Below are 14668 nucleotides of genomic sequence, written 5' to 3'. Positions count from 1 at the left end.
CCATTAATGCTGATTTTGGGCTCTCACTTCCCTTTTTAACGCTGGTGTTGGGCTCTCAGTGCCCTCATTAATCCTGATTTTGGGTTCTCATGCCCTCATTAACTCTGATTTTGGGCTCTGGTGCCCTCATTAACGCTGATTTTGGGCTCTGGTGCCCTCATTAACACTGATTTTGGACTCTCATCAATCCTGATTTAACCAGGAAATCAAAACAGGGTGAGAAAGCAGAGAAATCCAAAGTGATCCTCTCATTTGAGGAAGTTCTTCCCCTCGGAATATTTCCTTTGGCATTCTCCTTGTTCCAAATTCCAGGGGGAATTTCTGGCAACCTACGAGTACAGCGGCCACCGCTATGGACTGGCAAGGGACACCCTGGAATCCATAGCCAGGGAGGGGCTGGGTGCCTGTGTCCACCTGGAAATTGAGGTGAGCATCACTATTTCTTCATGGGATTTGGGACAACACCAGAGGGAACGGCCTCAAGTTGTCTTCAGGTTGGATTTCCTGAAAAATTCCTTCCTGGAAAGGATAACAAAGGATTGGAACGGGCAGTGGTGGAGTGGAACAATTCCCATCCCCAGGAATTGTTCAAAGAACACGAGGATGTGGCACTTGGGGACATTGGTGGCCTTGGCAGTGCAGGGGGGATGATTTTAGGGGGCTTTTCCAGCTTTTCCTGCTGGTCTGGTTTTTAAATTTTCAATTTCTGGTCTATTTTATTCAACTTTCAGCATCAGCAGCACTTCCCATTCCAGCACCCTCAGCTTTCCAGCCAGGAGATTCCCACCCATCTCCAACCTTCAGCAGGACCAGTCCAGATCACCCCTAAAACAAAAAACCCTTTTTCTCCTTTGCTGATGAAACCACAGAGGGTTTGAGGCAATATTTGGGGCAGAACTATCAAAATTTGCAATTTTTTTGAGGGGTTGCTCTGCCCTCTCAGAAGTTTGTCAGGTCACAGCACTGGGTCACAAAAAAAGTATCAAAACCCCTCTGTTGGAACCCCAAAATCTGAAGTTTTTAGCTAATTTTCTAATTAAACTTCTCTTTCCCTTTTATTGACCTTTATTAGCTAGGTGAGGTGACAAAAAGGAAAGATATTCTGAATTTCCTTCCAAATGATTTCTTCAAAATAAGCTCCAAATAGGTGAAATTCCAAACTGAGAGGCTCCAGAGAGTGCCTGGAATGGGGCACTGAGTAAAAAGAAAAAAAGAGAGAAAAAAGAAATGCAGGAGAGTGCAGGGCTAACACAGGATCCTGAGCTGAATTTTTAAATCCTGAGCTGATTTTTAAAATCAAAAACTGATTTTAAATTTCAGGAATTACAGAAAGATAATTTTGTTTGGGAAATTTGTGATCAAAACAAAAACAAAACTGATATTTGAGCTGAATAAAACAACAGAGATAAAAAGAAATTAGGTCAAAACCTGGTCAAAAGCTGATTTTTAATTTCATTAATTAAACAAAGATAATTTTGTTTGGGAAACTGGTGATCATAACAAAAACAAAACTGATATTTCAGCTGAGTAAAACAACAGAGATAAAAAGAAATTCGGTCAAAATCTGGTCAAAACTTATTTTAAATTTCATGAATTACAGGAGGATAATTTGGTTTGGGAAACTGGTGGTCAAAACAAAAACAAAAACCAGTTTTTCAGCCAAGTAAAACAACAGAGATAAAAAGAAATTCGGTCAAAATCTGGTCAAAACCTGGTCAAAAACTGATTTTAAATTTAAATTTTTTTTTTTTAGGATAATTTTGTTTGGGAAACCGGTGATCAAAAATCTGATTTTCACTTGACTGCCTTGGTCTTCTTGAGGAGTTTGGGCCCAAAAGAAATCCATGCACATCAGCTGGATGTACATAAATAAATGTACAAATAGCATAATAAATGTATAAATAACACAACAGCAGCGTGGTGACACTTAAAAATAAATATTTCCTCTCTGAAATGAGCAACAATTTAATGCTGCAATGCTTTCAAGTGCCCGTGGCTTGGCTGATATTAAAGAGCAAATTAATAACCTCATTATTAGATATATAATTATTATGTAATTAAATATTATATAAAATAAAAATTAAAATTTAAATATTATATAATTAAATATTGTATGAATTATGTAAATATTTATATAATTAAATGTAATTATATAAAGGAGCTGCAGCTCCTTTTTCCCCTCGGTTTTGATGGAGCCATGAATCACAACCACAAATTACCAAAAAACCTCACCTGAACAATGACATTTTCCAACACCAAAAAAAAAAATTAAAAACAAAACAAACACCCACAAAAAAACCAAAACAACTCTAAATTTATCATCTCTTCAAAACAACAAAAGATTTTGTAATTTAATATTATTCATTCTGGTGCTAAGTAGTGCTTTACCTATTAAATAAACAAGTTTTTTCCACTTTTCTTGAAGAAATCTCTTCCCAAACCAATTAAAAAATAAAAAAAATTACATAAATTTACTATATTTTAATTATTAGATATTTGTAATTATATAATTATATATATTATATTAGTATAAAATTATATAAATTACAATATTTATATTTAATATATTGAATTAATATTTATATATTTTTATTAATAATATTAATACTATTACTAAATCATTAATATTATTAAGAATATTAATATAATATATAATATAGATAATATGATAATATATATTAATATATGTAATATATAATATAATAATGTTTATATATTCATAATATTAGATATAATTCTATATATTAATGTTTTATATTTATATATTTATCTATAATATATAATTATATCTAATTATAATATATAATAACATATAATATTATTAATACTATTAATATATAATTCTAATAATATATAATATAAATAATATATAATTTAATATATTTATATTATATTATTAGATTAAATTATATTATACATTATATAACATAATATATATAATATATTATTAATGTATAATATTTTAAATTAATATATAATATTTAACATATTAATTTAATATATTAAATTTAATATATGTAATTTAATGTAATATTGAATATACCTTATATTTTACTAAATTTACTGTAGTTTTGTATCCCTGCAAGCTCTAAAAAACAATAATTTTGAATTATGGGTGGGAATAGAAGGTGCTGAGTCCATTATCTTCTGCAGGGCTCAGAACAAAAGTGATTTAGTGCCATTAAAGGAAATTTTAATTAAGGGCCATGGGCTGAGACTGAAAATTAAGAGTTATTCATTCCCTTTAATTTAGGGTATATCTTGGGCTGCTAAAGGAGACCGACACCAATTTTAAAAGTTAAAATCTTGCTGAGCCTACACTTGCAGTTGGAGAAGTTGCTGCAGGTCTGACTCTCAGTTCTGGTTTAAATTAAATTAAATTAAATGTTTGCAGCGTTTCCCCTCTGCTCCGGGAAAGCAAAGCAGAGCAACTTCCAGCCAGTAATTAGGGATAAAACACGGAGAAAAAAAAAACCAACCAAAACTCAGTTTTTTTCCAACAAAAATCCAACAAACATTCAGTTTCAGGAATAAACCCCTGTGTTCCTCTGCTTTATTTTCACGAAATTTTCATTTTTAATTTCATATTTTGTCACCCTTCATTTTTTTTGGAGACAAAACTCCAAGTTCAAGAAACAGCTGAAAAAAATCAGTTTCAAGGGAAAAAAAAAAATTTAAAAAATATCAATTTTTCTCTGCTTTCTTTCCAAGGGTGTTCGTAGCTTGAAAAATACCCACTTTAAACCCAGGTACGTCCTGCTGGTACCGAAGGACAAAGAGAAATATAAAGAACACCTGAGGAGGACAGGATTGTTCAGCAGGCTGGAAATCGAGGAGGCGCTGTCCAGAGTGGACGTGTACCTCCAAATAAACCACGGCTTCCCCGGCTACTTCCACGCGCTCATCAGCACGGGTGAGTTAATTGCTGATGGACTTTGGGGTAATTAGGAATGGAGGTGGGTGGGAGAATCCCTTGGGAACAGAATCCTTCGGTTCTCATGGGTCACTGTCTCTTTAGGGACTTTTGGATTTGGGTTCTTTTTCCCTTTGAACTGAAGATTGATGAGAGGGAGGCGGTTTTTTCTCTCGTTCGGTCTCAGTTGTTTATTTTTTCTTATCAGCATTACAAGGTACAAGGAGCTATGTGCACTATGATAGAAAAGAGGTAAAATGGCCAACAAAGATCTTCTTCGAGGTCTTTTATATGTCCATTTACCCAATTAACAGATGCCAACTAAATTATTTTTCTTAGTGACTCAATGACCCAACACCTGTGTGCTGCACTGTGACATTTTTTACCCAATCACTTACTACTACCCAAAAACCTCTAGGAGAAGAACATGAAGAAGAAAGAAGAAGGACAAGAGACAACACCCTAAATCCTCCATCTTGTCTCCTGTTCTCTAAACTACTTTTTCACCCAGTGATTTAAGAAACTTTCTAATCTACACATTTACACATTTCCTATCTAACTTTAACGTTTGTTTTCATGTGTCACCATGAAAACATGCACATGAATTTCATATTATATGAAATTCAGTGTTTCTTTGAATCCTGGAACTAAATATTAAAAGCAAGGGCACACAGTCTGTATCTCAGACTCCAACAGGTCACCTTCTGTGTTGGTGGGTTTTGGGGTTCTCCGCGTTAAATCAGAGCGTTGTGGGGTAAAATATTGCAAATTTGGAGTTTGCGGTTTAAACACGGCCCTAAAAAAATAAAATAATAGGAAAATATTTAGGTGAGTGCAGAGCCTGAATTTCAGCCTTTTTTGAGCTGTTTATGAAGGTTTTCCTCCCTAATAGACGTTAAAAACGTATTTCTGTGTCAAAAAAAATCGGTATTTCTGTATTTTCTGGGTGAGTTAAAAACGCATTTCTGTGTCAAACTGGTGTGATTTGTATCTTTGTGCAGATGATCTGGACAAGGCGTTCACAGAGCTGACTCACCTTGTGAAGGTCTACCTGGGCTTGGAGCCACCTGAAATTCTGGACAACATTGAAGGCGTCAGGAGCAGGGCAGGTAAAGGGGCTGGGAGCTCCGGGTTTAATCAGCAGAATATTCCTATTTATCGCTAATTGATGTCCTGAGATCTGTAAATGATGCAGCCTGGGAGAGCCGAAAGCTCCACGAGCTGCTCTGCAATGCTCTCCCCCAGGCTGGTTCCTCCAGGAGGATGGGTTTGGGCTCAGATGGAGTTTCCTGACTCCTCTGAGGATGTTTTTTGACTCTGGATGGTTTCCCAACTCTTTTTTGTGCTCTGGATGGAGTTTCCTGCCTCCTCTGAGAATGGTTTTGGGCTCTGGATGGAGTTTTCTGACTCTTTTTTGGGCTCAGATGGAGTTTCCTGGCTCCTCTGAGGATGGGTTTGGGCTCTGGATGGAATTGTCTGACTCATTTTTGGGCTCTGGATGGAGTTTCCTGACTCCTCTGAGGATGTTTTTGGGCTCTGGATGGTTTTCCTGACTCTTTTTTGGGCTCAGATGGAGTTTCCTGACTCCTCTGAGGATGGTTTTGGATTCTGGATCTCCTATTCCTGATAAATCCCAAGTGAGGGGTGCTGGGAACCAGGGAACTCCTGGTTTCATTAGCAGAATATTCCTATTTATCGCTAATTGATGTCCTGAGATCTGTAAATGATGCAGCCTGGGAGAGCCAAAAGCTCCACGAGCTGCTCTGCAATGGCTCCCCCAGGCTGGTTCCTCCAGGAGGATGGGTTTGGGCTCAGATGGAGTTTCCTGACTCCTCTGAGGAGAGTTTTGGGATCTGGATGGTTTTCCTGACTCTTTTTTGGGCTCAGATGGAGTTTCCTGGCTCCTCTGAGGATGGGTTTGGGCTCTGGATGGAATTGTCTGACTCATTTTTGGGCTCTGGATGGAGTTTCCTGACTCCTCTGAGGATGTTTTTTGACTCTGGATGGTTTTCCTGACTCTTTTTTGGGCTCAGATGGAGTTTCCTGACTCCTCTGAGGATGGTTTTGGGCTCTGGATGGAGTTTCCTGCCTCCTTTGAGGATGGTTTTGGACTCTTGATAATTTCTCAGCTCTTTTTTGTGTTCAGATGGAGTTTCCTGACTCCTCTGAGGATGTTTTTGGGCTCTGGATGGTTTTCCTGACTCTTTTTTGGGCTCAGATGGAGTTTCCTGACTCCTCTGAGGATGGTTTCGGGCTCTGGATCTCCTATTCCTGATAAATCCCAAGTGAGGGGTGCTGGGAACCAGGGAACTCCTGGTTTAATCAGCAGAATATTCCTATTTATCGCTCATTGATGTCCTGAGATCTGTAAATGATGCAGCCTGGGAGAGCTGAAAGCTCCACCAGCTGCCCTGCAATGCTCTCCCCCAGGCTGGTTCCTCCAGGAGGATGGGTTTGGGATCTGGATGGAGTTCCCTGACTCCTCTGAGGATAGTTTTGGGACCTGGATGGAATTGTCTGACTCTTTTTTGTGCTCAGATGGAGTTTCCTGACTCCTCTGAGAATGGTTTTGGGCTCTGGATGGTTTCCCAACTCTTTTTTGTGCTCTGATTGAAGTTTCCTGACATCTCTGAGGATGGTTTTTGACTCTGGATGGTTTTCCTGACTCTTTTTTGTGCTCAGATGGAGTTTCCTGACTCTGAGGATGGTTTTGGGCTCTGGATCTCCCATTCCAGATAAATCCCAAGTGCGGGGTGCTCATGGCTGAACTTTTTCCTCCCAAACTTGAGCAACAAGAGACTGGGATGACACCGGGACCTCACTTTTTTCCCCAGGATGGCACAAGGAGCAGGAAAATCAGGATAATAAGATGAGAAGACAACTTAAAAATCCACTCCAAGTGATTTTGGGGTGACCCACTGTTCCCAAATTATCTGTGGTGTGTTTGAAAGAAGCTTTTTAACCCCTGAACGGCCGAGGCTGGAGCCTCATGGCCACTTCCATCTAATCCAAGTGCTTGCTGTCATTCCTGCTTTTTTTTGGGTCAGGGAATGGTTCCATGCAAAATTTCATGGAATTTCTGAGTGGGAAGGGACCCACAAGGATCACCCAGGCACAGACACCCCAACAATCCCACCCTGGGCATCTCTGGGAGCATTGTCTGAACGCTCCTGGAGCAGTTTTGGGAATGTGCCCATTCCCTGGGGAGCCTGGACAGTGCCCAGCAGCCTCTGAGGGAAAAACTTTTCCTAAAATCCAACCTAAAGCTGGCACAGCTCTGGTTGTTTCCTGTCCCTGCCACAGGGAGCAGAGATTGGAGAGACCCCGAGGAGTCTCCCCTCAGCTCCTCCTCTCCAGGCCGAACAAACCAAGCGCCCTCGCAACCTCCTCATGTAAATTCCTAAATTAACAAGGGAAAAATGAACCCCAAATCTCCCCCAAACTTTCAGACAGTCTAATTATTTATTAATTATTTATTATTTTTTATTTATTAATTATTAATTTAATCATTAATCCATGCGATTGGCTCCAGGAGGGAAAGGGAGGGAGAAGAACTTCAGTAGAATAAAAAATAATAAAAATAAACAAACAAAAAAAAAAGGCATTATGGTAAAAAGAGGATGTGCAAGATGAATGAAAAAGAAGCTCATTTTTAGGAATTTTTTCCCTCTGTCTCCAGGAGTTTCCATTTATGGATTTATTTCCATTTTAGATTTGTTGGAACAGGGTGGAGAATCAGTTCCCCGAGGAACGCAGAGCCAATATCCACGGCCTGCATGGCTCGGGAGGGCTGCAAGTAAAAGTAGCTGAAAAAAGGGCAAAATGTCTGAAAACTGTAATAAAGGACAGTGCAATATTCATCAGTTCATCATTTCATGTAAATTTGGATCCTGGAAGAATTAATAATATTAATTTCCCAGTGGACTCAGGAAAAGCTTCTGCACACATTGTGGCTTCTCAGAGTTACAGCAGTGAGGACTTGGCTGAAAAATCTTATTTAGCCTTAAATTAAGTAGATTTTCTTTTAATTTCCAGAACTTCCACATTCATCTGAAATGAAAAAGGTGATTTCCTTGCCTTATTTGCTATAATATTGTATTTTCTTGCCTTAAAATCTCTGGGGACGTTTTGTCTCGAAGGCAACAAACCCCACCAAAACCCTAGAGAGATTATTAGAAAAGAAGAAAAAAGGGTGAGGATTGAAAAGAAAAAGATTTTTTTATATGATCCTGGTACTTTTGGAGATAGATTTAAGTATCTGAAGCGCCTTTAAAGGACTTTGTATTCCTCAGCAGCTCTTTCAGAGAGTGACTTGTCACTACAGAAACTTCATTAACACCGCAGGATTTGGGCAATTCTGCTGCTCATAAAGTAACTTTTAAATTTACTACACACCATTAAATTCACTTAGAGCCCCATTTATCCGTGTTTAAATAAGTCCAACTCTCCTATTTCTAGAGATCCTCTCTTCTCATGGACTCTGGGAAATAATTCCTTTTCCAAACCTTGCCCCAAGGTTGATTTTAAAAGGGTCTTTTTCAGTGAGATTGGAGCAGGGGGAAGATTGGTTGTGGGAGATTATGAGAGGTTTATAATTCTCTTTTTTTTTTTATTTAAATGAACTGCTGGGTAAGATCTTTTGCTGGTGAACAGAGTAAAAAAAAAAAAAATCCTGGGAGAAAATAGATAAGTTCTTTTAAAAAACTTTCAATAGCAGAAGTAGAACATTTTTTTGGAGCTGATAAAGTTTTGTACTTCCCTTGGCAGCTTTTATCCATGGGATCCAGAGATTTGAAACTATTAAAATCCTGGAAGGATCTGGGTTGGGAGGGAATTTAAAGCCCATCCAGTTCCAACCCCGACACCTTCCACTCTCCCAGGGTGCTCCAAGCTGGCCTTGAACACTTCCAGGGATGAGGAATCCATAAATTCCCTGGAAAACCAGGAAGTGCCAGAACCCTCAGAGAAAAAAAATGCCAAACAAAAAATATTTAAAATGTTATTTCCACGGCTTTGTTTCATATTTAGATGTGATTTTACAGACAGGATAAAAGTATGGAATATTTTTTTTTTCCCTTTTCAATTTTGGAATAATTTGAATTATTGAAAAGAATTTTGGTTTTAAGAAGTGAGTTGTGTGGAGAGACCTCAAGGCCCATCCAGTGCCATGGGCAGGGTCACCTTCCACTATCCCAGGTTGCTCCAAACCCCATCCAACCTGGCCTTGGCCACTTCCAGGGGTGGAAAACGCCCCTTCCTTCCCGCTTGTGCTCAGAATATTTTCACTGATCGTTTTTTTCCACCCCAGGTTCCAGATCTCCGCTCTTCCCAGAGGAAAGGTCGGGCAGAGGAACTCCCGTGCGCGTTCGCTCTCCATCCCTCGGTGACTTCTTGGATCCTTTTCCCAAAACCTATCCCAGAGATCTGCTGGACGTGCTGAGCGCGCCGCCAGGCTCCATGGTAAGGAACGGCTCCTCTCGTCACCTCAGGAATGAGGAGCTGGAGTCAAACCTTCCTTTCTCCAGGGAAAACTGACTCCTGTTCTCCGCCCCGTTTCCATTTCAGCAACATTTCACAGTTTTCCTCAATCGTGGAATGGTTTGGGTTGGAAAGGGGCCTTAAAGATCATTGGCAGAGATACCTTCTGGAATTCTTGTTCACATTCCCAAAAAAAGGTGAAGGAGCTGAGATGGGAAGTTTTGGAGCTGAGGGATTTAGGACAGGAGTTGTCTCTCCCGCCACAGCTCTGGGTTGGATCAATTTAGGATTCAGGCACTAAAAAGGATTTAATTTTTTTTTCCCCATAAATACTCACCCCTGCCACGGCAATAAAAATAATGGGGAGAAATCCAAATCCCAGGATCTGATCCCTATTTTTTCCAAGATTTGGCTGAGCCTCTTGGCTGTGGTGGAATCCTGGAATGGTTTGGGTGGGAAGGGACCTTAAACTCATCCAATTCCAGCCTCTGGACACTTCCCACTATCCCAGGGTGCTCCAAGCCCTGTCCTTGGACATCTCCAGGATTCCAGGGGCAGCCACAGCTTCTCTGGGAATTTATCTCCAGGGGAAAATTCCTTCCCAAAATCCCATCCAACCCTTCCCTCTTTCAGCTTAAATCCAATCCCCCTTCTCCTGTCACTCCGTTCCCTCGGGACTGAGGCAGCAAAACTCAGGGAAGAGCACAAATTGTTGTTTCCAGCCCGTTTTTACTCCAGAATAAATCCATGAATGATTCCATCCCTCTGTGAACTGGTGTAAGGAGCAGAATCTCATCTCCCACTTCTACAAAACGACGTGGAATTGTCCTGTTTTGTGGGAATAACTGGATGCACTTCACAGGAGCATTCCTTATGAATATTCATAAGGAACATGATTCATATTCATAGATATTTAAACACATATAATTATTATATAATATATATTATAATTACGTAATTACATAATATATAATGTGTAATAGAGATTATGATGTAATATCTATTATATATAATAAATATTAAAAATATATTATATATATTCTATAATATATATTAATAATGTACAATATATTATATATAATATACAATAATAGTATAATTATATAATTATAATTATATATCTTATAGATAATATTAAATATAGATTACATATCATATATATTATATATAATTATTATAATATAATAATTTATTTTTATATTTTAAAATTTATATATAATATTCATATATATTAAAAATATATATTCTATCATATATATTATATATAATATAATATATATTATATATAATATACAATAATAGTATAATTATATATAATTATAATTATATTCTAAAATAATAGTATAATTATATAATATAATTATAATTATATATCTTATAGATAATATTAAATATAGATATATATAATATATACTATATATTATATATAACTATTATAATATAATAATAATTATATATATATACATATATATATATATATCTATAATATTCCTATTCCTTATGAGCATCATCCCATAGCAGTAGAAAACTCATCCAGCCGAGCCCTTCCCAGTTTTATTCCAGTGACAACTGCCAGGCATCAAATTTAATCACATTTTTCACCAGCTTTTGCATTTTCAATCAACAAAATCCTTTTATTTCCAACCACCTCTGGAAACTCCAGCTTCATCCCTCTTCATTTTTTTTCCCCATCTTTTCTCCCTAACATTCCTTTCCCCCAGGAGATTCCCTGTGAAATCAGTTCCATCCCAGGGTGCTGCTGGCATTACGATCAGGGACAATTTCCTTTTCTCTGCGTATTTAAAACTCCTCTGATGTCCAAAATCCGCGCAGGAACAGCCCCTGCCCGCCTTTCCCAGGATTTAAAAGCGGTGTGGGAGGAAGTTACAGCTGAGAAATGTGTGATAGAAATAGGGAAACTCCCACTTTTCTGGAATTTAATCCCTCTTCTCACGTGCAGAGTTCCCAAACTGCCAGGAGTTCATTTTCATCCCAAGCTTTGTTGGTTTAAGGTGAGGGAAAAGCCAAAATATTTCCTTGGTGAGACTCTGCCATCACTCCTACCCCAATAATTCCTATTATTTTTTATTTTTTTTCACTTTTATTTTCAAAGTTTACATTTTGTGAATTGGTTTATGGTGGAGGAAACCGTCATTTACCTCAGGTTTAACTCACCTGGTGGCCACAAATCTCTTTTTATTTTAGTGCTCTCCCTTTCCAGGAATACATTTGTGATATTTACTGCTCTGAGTTTTCACGGTGTCAACATCCAAGGTGAAACCCAGATGCCTCTCAGACCAAATTAAATGGGAAAAACAAAAATATTTCTGCAAACTTTAAAGGCAAATTTTGGCTCAGCTGTTAGGTTTGGGACTGTAAATGATTCTGGCACCCAAATAAAGTCCTTTCATCAAAGTGACCACACTCCCCTCACTCCATGGAGAGCTGAAATAAAAATTAAGAAGAGATTCATGTGAATTATCCATGAACAAAATAAGAATCTGATTCCTTGCAGCCTCCTCCCTTGTGATCAGCCCTGCCCTCATTTTCTCTGGCTGTAATTAATTATAAAAGGTGAGAAGAGAAAGGTTCTATACTGATAATCCACCCAGGGATTAAAAAAAAAGGTCTGAATTCTGCATTTAACAAAATAAAATTAAATTAAAACCAAGCTCAGTGGGCATCTGAGCAGGGTAAAATTATTTACTTGGGATAAATAGTGAAGGAATTCACAATTGTAATGTGAATTTTGAGCAGTTTAACTGTGCTCTGTCCCAGCCCGTGACAGAACATCTCTGCTGCAGCCACGATTTCCCCGTTAAATCAATAAAATCAATAAAATTATCAATTAAATTATCAATAAAATTGATAATTATCAGCGGTATCAGCTGATAACAAAGCAGGATTTAATAAGGTCCCTCTGTAATTTGAATTTTTACCATGTAACTCCTCATTTCCCAGTCTGCTGAGATCTCGTTGTCCAAAGTTGTTTTAATTTGCTCGGATTTGCTCCAGGAAATTCCTTCTTTGATGAAATTAATTAATTGTCTCTGATACCTGGCTCTGGCATCCAAAAAAAAACCCACTGAATTTCACACAATGCCATGAAAACAACTAAAAAAAAAATATTAAATGAAAGTTAAAATATTAAATATATTAAAGTTAAAGTATTAATATAAATACTAAATTAAGTGAAAAATAGAAAAACTGAGAGTGTGAGTGTGTAAATTAGAGAGTTTTCTGAAGTCACTGGGTGAAAAAGTTAAAGTTTAAACTAGTTTAGAAAACAAAAGACAAAAATAGAAGATTTAAAGTGTTGTCTCTTGTCCTTCTTCTTTCTCCTTCTTCTTCTGGAAGATTAATTTAATTTATTTAATTAGTAGTAGGTGATCAGATAAAGAATTCCACAGTGAAGCACACAGGTGTTGAGTCATTGAGTCACTAAGAAAAACAATACACGTGTCTATTGTTAATTAAGTGAAAATAAATATAGATATAGATATAAATATAGATATAAATATAAATATAAATATAAATATGCTGCATATTTAAAAAAAAAATACATTTTGCACCATTTAAGTCAATTTGAACCAGTCAATAGTGAGTTAAAGTCTGGGGGGACTGCCAAGCCTTTTAATAATATATTAATAAACAGAAAACATATAATAAAAAACATATAATATAATAATAATATAATAATATGTAAAAATATAATAAAATAACATAATAATATTGAATAATATTTAATAATATATAATATTATATTAATTTTATATTTATATTATATATAATAGATAATATTATATATTACTATAATATATAATATAATAATATATATTGTAATACATAATAATATTATAATAAATAAAATAATAAAAAAATATAATAAATATATTAATAATAAATTGAATACATATAATAAATATATTAATAATATAATAAATAAAATAATAACATATAACAAAACAAAAAACAGGAATCTAATGAACCTTTAGAATATTCTTCTTGACACAAAACTAAAATAAATGAAATTCCCAGTGAAAAAGTATCCTAAGAAAAGCTGACCCCGTTGGACTCGTGGAGATTTTTTTTTGACTCCTGTGAGCAAATCAATCTTCACTGAAAAACAAAACCTACATCACTCCAAGCCAAAAATATTTCCAACCCAAATTTGTTATTTATGTGGATCCAACCCCACTGTTTTCCCGGGATATCGAAGTGGAAACCCCTCTGGAATCTCAGCTGGAGCCAGGAGGATCCCGGACATTTCAACCACCACAAATAATTTTAAATAAAAATTTAAATTAAATTTTTAAATTAAATTTTTAATTTAAATTTAATATAAATTTAGATTTTAAATTGTAAAATTGGTGATTTTATTTTCCCCTTCCCCAGGAAGAAGCCTCTCTCCAAAGACATTTCTCTGCAGCACGTCAGGTGCTTCATTTCCACAGGTAACCCCAAATAATTCCAATTAAATCCCTTGCAATCCACTCCAAAAAACGCATTTTTAGGGATTTCTTTCCCGTTGTTCTATATAAATATATACTATTTATATATGTATTATATATGCTATATAATAGTATATAATATATATATAATATATATACTTATATATAATATACATATATAACATAATATATATATTATATAATATAGTATATATAATATAATACAATATATATAATATATATAATATATATACTTATTTATATATATTATAATTTGTATATATAAATATATATATAAATATAATATATGTATAATTAATTTATATATATTATGTTACGTTATATTGTATTATATTATGTTGTATTGTATTATATTATTTTATATTATTTTCTATTATATTATTTTCTATTATATTGTATTATATTATATTATTCTATATTATTTTATATTTATATTGTATTTATAGTTAAATTTGTATTTATATTGTATTTGTATTATATTTATATGTATATTTATATGTATATGTATATTTATATTTATATGTATATGTATATTTATATGTATATTTATATTTATATTGTATTTATATTTGTATTGTATTTATATTTGTATTTGTATTTTATTTATATTGTATTTTATTTATATTGTCTTTTATTTATATAATATATAATATATATTATATATATATATATTTCTATATAATTGATCAGAAATTATCAGAGGGCTGCAAACCCCACAAGGAAAAACTCCTTTTTTTCAATCCAGCCCTCCAAATAAATCACAACCCACCCTGATTTTTGATTTGGGAGTGCAGCAGTCCCCAAA

At 35.4% G+C, this 14668-nt stretch overlaps 1 protein-coding gene across 1 annotated transcript in view; it reads left to right on the top strand.

Annotated features, from left to right (window-relative positions):
- Positions 1–14668, top strand: part of LOC131592670 (leucine-rich repeat and guanylate kinase domain-containing protein-like) — a 49551-nt gene that overhangs the window by 22861 nt on the left and 12022 nt on the right. Inside the window, exons 13-17 of the mRNA XM_058864343.1 lie at positions 313–426; positions 3712–3913; positions 4915–5044; positions 9229–9373; positions 13787–13845. Of these exons, the coding sequence (XP_058720326.1) occupies positions 313–426; positions 3712–3913; positions 4915–5044; positions 9229–9373; positions 13787–13845 (650 nt within the window). The remainder of the gene's footprint in view (positions 1–312; positions 427–3711; positions 3914–4914; positions 5045–9228; positions 9374–13786; positions 13846–14668) is intronic.

This window comes from Poecile atricapillus, chromosome Z, assembly GCF_030490865.1.
Source record: "Poecile atricapillus isolate bPoeAtr1 chromosome Z, bPoeAtr1.hap1, whole genome shotgun sequence".
Taxonomy (NCBI): domain Eukaryota; kingdom Metazoa; phylum Chordata; class Aves; order Passeriformes; family Paridae; genus Poecile; species Poecile atricapillus.
This window is presented reverse-complemented; position numbering and strand designations above follow the sequence as displayed.